Source organism: Misgurnus anguillicaudatus, unplaced genomic scaffold (assembly GCF_027580225.2).
Source record: "Misgurnus anguillicaudatus unplaced genomic scaffold, ASM2758022v2 HiC_scaffold_32, whole genome shotgun sequence".
Taxonomy (NCBI): Eukaryota; Metazoa; Chordata; class Actinopteri; order Cypriniformes; family Cobitidae; genus Misgurnus; species Misgurnus anguillicaudatus.
In genome coordinates this window covers 1588623-1600883 of record NW_027395282.1, presented here as the reverse complement: position 1 = coordinate 1600883, position 12261 = coordinate 1588623, and the positions used below count along the sequence as shown (strand labels likewise).

At 41.5% G+C, this 12261-nt stretch overlaps 1 protein-coding gene across 3 annotated transcripts in view; it reads left to right on the top strand.

The window, feature by feature from the left end:
• Positions 1-12261, top strand: part of LOC141363104 (dedicator of cytokinesis protein 3-like) — a 200840-nt gene that overhangs the window by 183377 nt on the left and 5202 nt on the right. For 2 of the 3 annotated variants that reach the window (XM_073865640.1, XM_073865642.1), the window contains 24 exons: positions 75-175; positions 278-336; positions 463-611; positions 848-933; positions 1072-1098; positions 1234-1329; positions 1644-1704; positions 1790-1883; positions 3077-3225; positions 4292-4378; positions 4542-4646; positions 4886-5027; positions 5249-5415; positions 5524-5610; positions 5736-5915; positions 6226-6309; positions 6402-6518; positions 6680-6798; positions 7906-8038; positions 10047-10128; positions 10340-10458; positions 10564-10651; positions 11000-11119; positions 11766-11848. In XM_073865640.1, coding sequence (XP_073721741.1) covers positions 75-175; positions 278-336; positions 463-611; positions 848-933; positions 1072-1098; positions 1234-1329; positions 1644-1704; positions 1790-1883; positions 3077-3225; positions 4292-4378; positions 4542-4646; positions 4886-5027; positions 5249-5415; positions 5524-5610; positions 5736-5915; positions 6226-6309; positions 6402-6518; positions 6680-6798; positions 7906-8038; positions 10047-10128; positions 10340-10458; positions 10564-10651; positions 11000-11119; positions 11766-11848 — 2535 coding nt within the window. Of the gene's footprint in view, positions 1-74; positions 176-277; positions 337-462; positions 612-847; positions 934-1071; positions 1099-1233; positions 1330-1643; positions 1705-1789; positions 1884-3076; positions 3226-4291; positions 4379-4541; positions 4647-4885; positions 5028-5248; positions 5416-5523; positions 5611-5735; positions 5916-6225; positions 6310-6401; positions 6519-6658; positions 6799-7905; positions 8039-10046; positions 10129-10339; positions 10459-10563; positions 10652-10999; positions 11120-11765; positions 11849-12261 lie in introns of all 3 variants that reach the window. The other variant, XM_073865641.1, reaches the window with a different exon arrangement.

Sequence of the window (12261 nt, the reverse complement as noted above, 5' to 3'; positions counted from 1 at the left end):
ATTGACGAGATAAGTCATCAATGGCGGGGAAAGAGTTAAACACTAAAGCTTTTGTGTGTTTATTTGTTTCTCAGGTGTGGAATTCATACTTCAGTCTGGTTGTGCTGTTTATCAATCAGCCCAGTCTACAGCTGGAAACACTGACACCGGCCAAAAGAAAGAAGGTCTTTGACAAGTAAGACTTTACATCTATACATACAATAGACTACAGTCAACCTGCATGAATTTAGAGGTGGATTTTAACGGTTTGCTTGCTCTGTTTTTGTTGTTTATATAGGTATGGTGATATGAGAGTCATGATGGCTTATGAACTATTTAGCATGTGGCAGAATTTGGGTAAGCGTTTTATTTTCCTCATTCTGCTGTTTACCTACAATTTTCTACATGCAATGACTGTTTTCCACTACATTTTTCACATCAGCTCAAGTCAGTGTTGGTTTGCTTGGTTTGTCTGCACTGCAGGTGAGAATAAGATCCACTTCATACCAGGAATGATTGGGCCATTTCTGGGCGTGACCCTTGTGCCACAAAATGAAGTCCGGAATATAATGATCCCCATTTTTCACGACATGATGGACTGGGAACAACGAAAGAACGGCAATTTTAAACAGGTCTTGTTTAAACTAGTTCACACTTAATAAAATATGACCCTGTCTGTGAAATCCAGGCTGATGAGATTAGAGACATCAAGTGACATGATCTTATTCCGTCAATATTCAAGATATCAAGATTATATGTTCAATACATTATGTGGGATGAATATATGTAGATCAGGCTGAAAAAATATATTTGGGTGAAGTGTAATTACATCTTATTCTTCATCGATTATTACTTCATCTGTGTACAGGTGGAGGCAGAGCTGATAGACAAACTGGACAGTCTTGTGTCTGAAGGCAAAGGAGATGAGAATTACAGAGAGCTCTTCAGTTTACTGTGAGTAAACACACACAAACACACACACTTTCACTTCTCTCTCCTGTAAAACACACACCTTACACAACCAGCTTGTGTTGTGTTACTTTTATCATAATCTGAGTGTCTCTGCTTTACCTTGTGCTGCGGGATATATAGAACACAACTCTTTGGGCCTTACCCAAGGTAAGAGGAACTAACCTTGTTTAACCAATCAGATGCCACTAACAACACCCGCGAGAGTCCACGTGACATTAGCCAATGGGGTTGTTTACCTACAGCCTGTAGTGTGTTCTTATAAGTGTGTTTTATGTGCTGTAGTCTGCTGGAGAAGATTGAACAAGAGACCTGGAGGGAAACAGGCGTTTCGTTCGTCACGTCTGTCACGCGCTTAATGGAGCGACTACTTGACTACAGGTAAAACATACAGCTGGTTTAGCGTGAATGATTATCAAGACATTCACAGACTTTAAAATGTTGTTAACTTCATATTTGGTTAAGAGTTTTGGGTAAGATTGCCATCTAGTGGATAACAGTGTAATTACAGATTGCCGTAAAAACTCGTCAGTAAAGCAGGGAAATGTTTTCTCTTAATTGACGAGATAACTCGTCAATGGCGGGGAAAGAGTTAAATAGCAAGAGGGGATTGAATCCATGACCTTTGTGCTGCTATTGCGTTACAGGAACTTTGCTAATGTCAGACTGTTTTGTCTCTTGTGTTGTCTCGGCAGGGACTGCATGAAAGGTGATGAAACAGAAAACAAGAAAATAGGCTGCACTGTGAACCTGCTGGTGAGTTCTGTCTTTCATTTGAACATGAGTTTTTTTCTGCACTTAACCAAAAGCAAATTGGTGATCTTTTACTCGTATGTTTCAGAACTTCTACAAGTCAGAGATTAACAAGGAGGAGATGTATATCCGATACATTCACAAGCTGTGCGACATGCACCTGCAAGCTGAAAACTACACAGGTGAGACATGCTCATCTATTCTGAGTTATACATATGCATTTATGATTTACAGTGCATTACAATCAGTGTTTGAATGCCACAAAGCAATACTGTCGATTATTTGTCCCAATTTCGCAATAAACTACTCCAAAAGATTTCTGTCTGAAATAAATGTGAACTCTCAAGTCATGCTGTTTTATGGAGGAATTGACAGATTTTTCGATTTAGGATTGTACGGAGGCCCTAAGGGGACATGGACCAAAAATTAAATAAAGTTTAGTTTTGCGTGCGCACGTGAAACTATCGTGTTTAGTTTCGCGTGCGCACGTGAAACTATCGCGTTTAGTTTCGCGTGCGCACAAAAAATTTTCGTGTGCGCACGTGAAACTATCGCGTGCGCACGTGAACCTTCCGCTTTCACGCCCGCACGTGAAACTTTCACGTGACCACACGATAGTATCACGTGAGCACCCAAAACTAAACTTTAAAAAAAAATCTGACTTTAGAAAAACTAGATTTTTTTTACTTCAATGTCACCTTAGGGGTTCGGTAAGATTGGGTTAGGTGCTTTTAAAAATTTGAGTTTGAGTAATGTGGCATTCACATCAGACACGGAAGAGGCGGCAAGTGTGAGTGATTTACATGTTAAGTCAATGCAAAGATGCGAATAGGCATCCTGCGGCACGGAATAGAGCGTTGCCGCGGGAAACACGCAAGTTGAAAAATCTGAACTTTGCGGATATTCGCGCTGCGTTAAACAATCAGGAGCTTGCTGTGGCAGTCACGTGATTACAGAGAGCGAGCGGAGTCGCAGAAGCTCCTCCAATGACGCGAATTTCAGCGTGAATGTCTCGAATGACTAGAATTTCACAGGTGGCCTTCACGCGCGAATGAACCGATTAAACTCAAAATGTTCAAGCGTCCAACTACGCGCGAATAGCGCGTTTTTGCCACCTCTACCGTGGCTGGTGAGAATATTGATACAGGATCTTACATTAAAATCATGGCGACCAGGAAGGGGGGCTGGTGCTTAGCTGGGGACCCCCATAATCTTTGACATAATTCGAACACTGATTACAATGTATACATTTTAATCAGTATGTGTGTTCCTGGGTTCAAACTCATGAGCTTGTGTTGGGAGTTCCATGTTCTGCCAGCTGAGCCAAAAGCCAAGAGTAGAATACAAGAGTAACACCAAGCGTTATGTTCAACAGAGGCGGCATTTACTTTGCTGCTGTATTGGGAGCTCCTGCACTGGGAGGAAAGACCACTCCGAGAATTCCTGCATTATCCTGCACAGAGCGAATGGCATCGCAAAGAGGGTCTTTGTCGTAAAGTCATCCACTATTTCAACAAGGGAAAGGTGGGTTCACGCAGGTAGCGGGCATGTAAAGTTGAGACACTGAGTGCGTGTACATGCCGATGTCTTATGTTGATTATGCTAAATAAAATGATAACGTCTTCTACGTGAAAAACTATTTTCTTTTATCTGGGAAAGCACATAAATGCCGTAAGGAAAAAACGATCGGCACAGGTAGTATTTTTGCTCATTACCCTGATGCATGTAAACACCTTTACTGGTTTTCTCACAGTTTTAAAGCAACACTATAGTTTCCATGTAAAAATGACTTACAGCTCCCCCATGTGGTTGAAAAGTGCAACAGTGCCTGGTATCAGACACTCTTCTGCAGGCAGGGGGAGGGGCGGGGCTGTGTGCTCTACCCTCCACCACCACTTTCAGAGTGTGCTTGTAGCAGCTAGGAGGCTGCTCAGGTTGCAGCAACAGTACAATTTGTCCAGTTAAAAGTTGTTCTATCACTGAAATAATTTTAGAGACATTATTTAAAGGTAAAAAAAACTACATAGTGTTGCTTTAATAAACGTTCTGCAGACATAAGAAAAGATACAACAGTATAGCTTAAGACAGATTTCCCGTCTGCTTTTTGAACGACTACTATAGGCGGTGATGTCACTGCCTGCAAGAAACCTGAAAAATCTCCAAATCCCATTTAAACGCAGTTTTCTGCATAGCCAGTTTATTGATTTGCATGTAAATGTACGAAACGGGTTTCTATAATAAGCAGATTTTTAATAGTTATCCGCTTATCCTGCGCATATAAATGCACATAATGTTTAGGATTTAGATGGTAAATGTACTCAATTTTGTTTGGCTGGATACTTAATTTATTTACATACTAAATTATGATTATGATGACTCTGTAGCTACTGTTATACCACAGTAATTGTGTTTTGTTATGTGCTTTTCCGACAGAAAGCATTTTTGTGTGATGCTTTGTGTGAAATTTTGCTATAATCTTACCTAAAATTGAACACACTTCTCTTCCTACTTGGCTAGCGCTTGTATTTCCTTATTAAAATGCAAATCTAGTTATATATACATGCCAAACTTGCTGTTATGTGTGTTTCAGTGTTGGGAGTACGGCATCCCCTTATGCCGAGAGCTAGCCTTCCAGTACGAGTCCCTTTACGATTATCAGAGTCTCAGCTGGATACGGGTCAGCGATTTATATGTTTTGTTTATGTATATAAATAGATTTTATATAACAACCCTTTCAGTGGACCTAATTTCTATTGATGGACTGTAATAATGTTTTACATTATTATGCTGAGGAGGTGGCCGATCCCTTTGTGAATATTTGGCCTTTTCTTTCTATACAGAAAATGGAGGCAGCGTATTATGACAACATCATGGAGCAGCAGAGACTTGAACCCGAGTTTTTCAGGGTGGGATTTTACGGTCGAAAATTCCCCTTCTTTCTTAGGGTAAGTAGACTGTATAAATCTTGGCACATTGTTATTCATAAAATATTAAGCTGTTCTGTCTCATAAACTGTAAAAATTAAGGGATATGAAAACAAAAAATAAATTTTTATTCATAGAAATAAGGGTCTTATTTTTAAAAAACATTGAGGCCAGTTACTCTGCTTAGTGTTGACTATAAGATTTCCCCCTTATTCTTCTTCTTACTCTCTATCTTCATCTCTCTCTGCCTCTTCACACAGAATAAGGAGTTTGTTTGCCGGGGTCATGATTATGAGAGACTTGAAGCCTTTCAGCAAAGAATGCTGGGAGAGTTTCCACAAGCTATTGCCATGCAGCACCCTAATCAACCAGATGAGGGTATTTTACAGGGTGATGCCCAGTGTATCCTTCACTGTAATTCAAATATTAGATGCTTGTGGGGATTTTGGAGGGATTTGGGATAGTGAATACTAATCATCTGAAGGGTCATTTTCTCGCATATAAAATGTTGAAGCTCTTTTAGATAGTTTGGACTAGTTTGTTGGTTAACATGACAGTTTAGGGCATTTTAATTTGCTCCAAAAATTATGGCAGGAGATATTTTCCTTTATAAAGCCCCACAGACCTACAGATCTATGCTGTAACTCCAGTCCCAGAAAATGTTGACGTGCTGCAGATGGATCGTGTGCCTGACCGCATCAAAAGCTTCTACAGAGTCAACAACGTCCGCCGGTTCCGTTATGACCGACCTTTCCACAAAGGCCTGAAAGACAGGGAAAACGAATTTAAGGTGAACATGTTGAATATACTGGAATTTAATCTGATGTTTGGAAGAAACTTTTAAGTATATTAACATCTGAACCTCTATGACTGAAGATGTTGCTGCTGTGTTTTTCAGAGTCTCTGGATCGAGCGGACCACACTCATCCTCACCCACCCTCTGCCTGGGATCTCCCGTTGGTTTGAAGTGGATAAACGAGAGCTGGTGGGTGACTCTATAGTCCAAATAAATTGAGTTAATGGTTAGGTAGCTAGGTAGTTTTATTGGTAAGAGATACTTGGTAATATTACTTATCTGAATCTGCATTATGTACATCATGCATTGTGTAGATTGAAGTCAGTCCGCTGGAGAACGCTATTTATGTGGTGGAAAATAAGAACCAGGAGCTCCGTACCCTGATCAGCCAGTACCAACACAAGCAGCTTCACGGAAACATCAATCTGCTCAGCATGTGCCTCAATGGAGTCATCGATGCGGCCGTCAACGGGGGCATCGCCAGATACCAGGAAGTGAGTGGCAGAATTGGGTCAGAAATGACACTTTACAGTCATAGCTTATACAGTAGGCATTGTAGTAATAATATGATAAAATTACCATAAAATTCAAATGAATGTCATTTTAGTCTGGGACTAAGATAAATCCTGTCCAGGAAACCACCCCATCATCTTCTACATATCAGGAGATTTGTAGTTACACGTGGTGTTTGCTTTTCATTGTGTATGTAAAAAGTGAGGCCTTTATAATACCCATTTGGTCAAACATCAGATACAGCCAAATGTGAAATCTGCTGACTATGTCTTTATGCTTGATGTTATCCAGGCTTTCTTTGATAAAGAGTACATTAGCAGTCACCCAGAAGATACAGAAAAGATCACCCAACTCAAAGATCTAATGCAAGAACAGGTGAACATGTCCAAACTCCTTTAGTTTAACAACTCTATTATTTTCTGATGTTCAGGCTGATATTCTCACATACATCATTAATAACTCCACAGGTTCACGTCCTGGGCGTAGGTCTGGCTGTTCATGAGAAACTGGTGCATCCGGAAATGCGTCCCCTTCACAAGAAACTCATCGATCAGTTCCAGATGATGAGAAGCAGTCTTTGTCATGTGAGAACTTGATCACTTTTCTCACTTTTAAGAGTTTTGTGCAGTCGGCACATAGCCAGCATCAAACATTTATGTTTTGTAAGATGTGTGTTTCCAGTATTTGATGGCCTGAGTGCAGACAGTGTGAATATTCAGAGTAGTGTTTCTATGTGGCCCTGCAGGGCCTGCCTGGTCTGGACAAACTGAGCCCGGCCTGTTCAGGTGCAAGTACCCCACGCGGTATACTCGCCACGCATAGTCCAATGAGTCCTGAGAGTATTAAACTCATGCACCGACACAGGTGAGTAAATCTGGATGCATGAACAAAAACATACATAATGACAAAGGCAACAGTAGTCTTAAAATAAGTCTTAGCTCTTTCCCCGCCATTGACTATTTATCTCGTCAATTAAGAGAAAACATTTTCCTACCAATGACGCAGGGTTTTTTACGGTAATCTTTAATTTTGCTATTATCCACTAGATGACACTCTTATAGCCTGGCTAACACCAGACCAGTCTCTAGAGAATGAGATGTGGTCTGGGAACCACATGTTTATTTTTTCATTTTTGAGGCGTGGTTTACAAATGCCCAGAGCCGTTTATTTTGCGCACCGTATTCTGCAATTTATATTACGAAAATGCGGCGTATTTGAATCATGCGATTGCATAATCGTGATTTTCTGGAGGGACTGTACAATACTGATTTTGGCGGTAACTTTTTTTTATTGCGTTTTTCGCGTTTTGGAACCAAACTCTTCATATATACAGTATAGTCCAATGCTTTTCTTTAGATTTATTATTTATTTCCATTTTAGCAGTTCATCCGCCTTCTATTGTATTGTAATACATTTATGTAGTGTCTTCATGCTTGTGTATGTACACACATGTATTTTGGTTATAGAGATCTTCAGCCATAGACATAGTCCTTCCTTCTCCTCACATTTTTGAACGATGTATTCCCCATAAAGAAACGTACACGATCATGCCGCCCACCCTGAACACACAAACCTCAGCTCCACCACATCTTTCTCATGTCTCTCTCTCTCTCTTTGTTCCTCTGTCTCTCTCTATCTATCTATCTCTCTCTGTTGTCACTTTTCCTCACAACTGTTTGGCATCTATTCGTATTTTTCTACTTTTTCTACATCTATTTTTTCCCAATGATTTTGTTCTTACCCGCATGGCTGCCTCTGTCACTATTGGATGCGGTTTGTTTTACCACACCACAATCTCTCTTTCTCTTGTTCAACATTTTTTACTCTTGGTTGATCATGGCATGAATCACTTTCCACATCCTTGCATGCTTCACTACAATGTTATTCCTGTTTAAACACCTCATCTTCCTCCTCTGGCATTGCTTGCCTCTGTTCTGTATTTTCACTCCATCCCTGCATGTGTCTGTCTAGCCCTCTGAATATGTTGGGCTCTATCCGCCACTCCTCTTCTTCTCTTTCCTCTCACACCTCCAGTGATACAGGAAACCTTCTCATCCTGACGGACAGCATGATGGAGCACCCAGAGGATCTCTATCGCATGCAGGTGGGCTACACAAGGCCACACGCAAAAACACAAGCATTTTATTGGTTTTGGACACTTTTTGAGGGAAGTATGTTTATACTAAAACAAAACAGACAGATTGTTTCATGGTGGCACTGGCTAAGTAAATTTCCCCATATTCCCACAATAAGATAAAAAACACATAGCAGTGTGTAAAAACACTCCAAACACCCAAGCAACCACCTAGCTACACTCTTTTGTGTAGCTACACCTAGAAACAGAATGCCCTAGCAACCACTTACAGTAACTACGCCTTTGCAACCAAATAGAACACCCCTGGAATCACCCCTACACTTGTGCAACCAAGCAGAAGACCCAGGCAACCATCCAGCTACGGCCTTTCAACCAAACTGAACACCATAGCAACCACCAAACTACACCCTTGCAAATAAACAGAACAACCTAGTTACCACCTAGCTACCCCCTTGTGACAAAACAGAACTGGCTAGCAACCACCTACCTACACCCACAAGACCAAACAAAACAGCCTAGCAGCCACCTAGCTACACCCACAAGACCAAACAAAACAGCCTACCAACCACCTAGCTAAACCCACAAGACCAAGCAAAACAGCATAGCAACCACCTAGCTACACCCACAAGACCAAACAAAACAGCCTAGCAGCCACCTAGCTACACCCACAAGACCAAGCAAAACAGCATAGCAACCACCTAGCTACATCCACGAGACAAAACAGAATAGCCAAGCCACAACCTAGCTACACCCACAAGACCAAACAAAACAGCCTAGCAGCCACCTAGCTACACCCACAAGACCAAACAAAACAGCCTAGCAGCCACCTAGCTACACCCACAAGACCAAGCAAAACAGCATAGCAACCACCTAGCTACACCCACGAGACAAAACAGAATAGCCAAGCCACCACCTAGCTACGTCCTTGTGACCAAACAGAACTGACTAGCAACCACCTAGCTACACCCACAAGACCAAACAAAACAGCCCAGCAACCACCTAGCTACACATATGAGACCAAACAAAACAGCCTAGCAACCACCTAGCTACACCCATGAGACCAAACAGAACAGTCTAGCAACCACCTAGCTACACCCACATGAAACCAAACAGATTAGGCTAGCAACCACCTAGCTAAACCCATTAGACCTAACAAAACAGCCTTGCAACCACCTAGCTACGTCCATTAGACCAAACAGAATGACCTGGCAACCACCTAGCTATTATCACATACAAAAAATACAGAAAACCATAGCAACCATCAAGCTACCATGGCAAACAAAAACCCTAGCAACCACTTAGCTACACCTTTGCAATAGGACAGCCAAAATATCACCTAGCTACACTTGCAAACAAACAGAGTATCCTAGCAACCACCTAGCTACCATTGAAAACAAAAAGAAACCCTACCAACCATTTAGCTACTATCGCAACCAATCAGAGCACTGTAGCAACCTCCTAGCTATTATAACATGCAAAAAGAAAATCCCAGCAACCACCTAGCTACTATTGCAAACAAACATAAATTTTAGTAACCACTTAGCTAGACATTTTCAACCAAACAGGACATTGTAGCAAACACCCAGCTATCATTAAAAACAAACAGAACGACCTAACAACCACATAGCTACCAGTGTAAACAAATACAAAAGCCTAGCTACACCCTAGCAAACTAGCAGAACACTGTAGCAACCACCTAGCTACAATTGCAAACAATGAACCCTAGCAACCACCTAGCAAACAAAACAGTTTAGCACTTACCCGAAACACCATTATAAAGGCCTATTAACACTCCAGGCACTGCTTCGCAACATTTAAGCAATGCCCTAGCAACCAGCTATAATACTGTACCTTAAAGTAGCACACCAAATCATTCCGAACACTTAAGCAACAACTCAAACATTGACAGACAAGACAATCTATTATATTTACCAGAATTTGCAGTATTTAACCATAAAAATTGGTTTGAGCTCAAGCGAGGTTTAAAGCACCTTTTCACCCTCTGTAATATTTTCAGCCCAGTCCATCATCATCCAGTTTGAGCTCGACACATTCAGCTCCTTCTCAGATGATCAATTCAGGTCACAGCAGTATCAGAGGTGAGCAGTCATTTTACATCAAGTTATTGGGTCGACAGTCGGTATATGTACACATTCATAAGTACTTAAATGCACACGGCTGCCTTCAATAGAGCTTTTATTACGCTTTTATAGCTTTGGCAAACCATGTCTTTACAAAACCCACAATATTGCTTGGGGAGCATCTGGTTCATGTAACACACCAGTGAATTTTTATTTCTTTTCTTATTAGTTGGCTCCCCATCACTGCCCGACAGATACAGACACAGCCGTGAGATGTTGATGCTCCTGCCGCCACACAGGGATCGTCCCAGTAGCGCCTTGTACCCCAACATCACTGAAAATGGACAGGTATGCCACAAAAACTAGCTTATTACAACATAAAAATCCAGAACTGTATCAGGAAATTATCAAATTCTTCACTTTTATAATTATATTTTGGTTTATCCTCTCCAGCCGACCAGTAACCAGAGGGCTCTGTACCATCAGGTCATCGGGCCCTGCAAGCCATGCAGTGACCCTAATCTCTCTGTGGCTGATAAAGGTACGACTGGGTGTGTATGATCCTCTAAACCAACTGTACCGCTGTACTATCGCTCCCACAATCCTCTGCACAGACGAAATCAGACGTTTAAGTAATGCCACTAACCATTTAAGTACCATATTCACTAGTCTGCTTCTTGAACAAAAAATGTTTTCTCATTTGTCAACTCAGTGAAAAGTCATTTATTATGGCCTTTTTATAGACACATTCTTTGCCCAGAGATTGAGTAAATAGTATCAAATTTCATTGTGGTATTTTAAGCAGAGCTTCCTGATACATTTTAAATTCCGGTTAAGATCAAGTAAGTCAGTAGTGATTGTTATGGTACTTGGTCTTTTTCTTTGGTAGTGTTGACTGCACCCAGCAGCTGGAGTTTGGACAGTGGCACGAGGGACACTCTGCCGTTCCACTCTGCTCATGTGGGGAGTGTGATGGTACCGCCCGTACCCCCCCGCACCCTACCGCCCGGTAACAACAAATTCCTTTTATGTCATGAAATGTTATGGGTTATCATGGGGAAGTGATATGTTGTGCAAAAAGAGGTGTTACAATGTGTCTGTATCGGGCCTTATGTTCATGTACTTGCTAGTAAGGCAAAATCTGTTCATGTTGTCCAGACAAATTTTTATAAATGTGACCCAGTCTGTGAAAGCCCAACTAAAGTCATTTGATTATAATGTAAAGAACATTCTGTAAAAATATAACCTTGATATCTTTAATATTGACTAAGACATGTTAAAGACCGAAATCAGTGCATAAAAAAAGTTGATGCTCATCATTAGATTATAAGACTTTGGTCTAGACTTCACAGACAGGGGTACATTTCCCTAAAGCGACCATCATATCAACTTTCCCCAATGTGTCAGGAGTGTAGCGCCTACCCTCATTTCTTTTCCCCATTCGATCATCAATCTTTGCTTCTCGCCTACATCATCACATAATCCAGACCACAAGACCCCATTTCCCCTCGTTTCCTCCCAAATCATCATTCTTCTCTGAACATTTGCTAAGTTCGATCCTTCATAGCGTTTGCTGAATGTGTGTGCATGCACTTGTGTGTATGTCTACGTGCGGGCGTGTCCTCTATCCAACCCGTGTTGTGTCTCCCCTTTAGGACACTTCTCGATGCACTTTGATGCCTTCCACCACCAGAGCAACGAACTCCCTCCAGCTCTCCCTGCGCGCTCCTTAAGAAAGGTACCCTCCGCCTAGATCTGTCTTGTGCCGTTTAGTCCATTCGTGCATGTTCCCACTAGCCTTCCGAGATGTCTTGCGTCACATTGTCCTCGGATGTCCTCACCTGTTCTCAAATCGAAACCCCCTGGGCTGAAATGCACTTGAGTCTGGTTCTGGATATAATTGTTGAGTATATAAGTGTTTTGGGTTCATAGTGTAGTTGTTTCCTTTGTGTGTGTGTGTGTGTGTGTGTGCATGCGTGTGCTCCTTTATAGCTCAGTAGTAGAATATTGCATAAGCAGTGCAAAAGATCATGGGTTCCAACCCAGGGAACATACTGTACATGTTGATAAAAATGTAGACCTTGTTAAGACACTTTGGATGAAAGCATCTGCCAAACGCATCAATCTGTACGCAATGTCAATCCTTCTTTG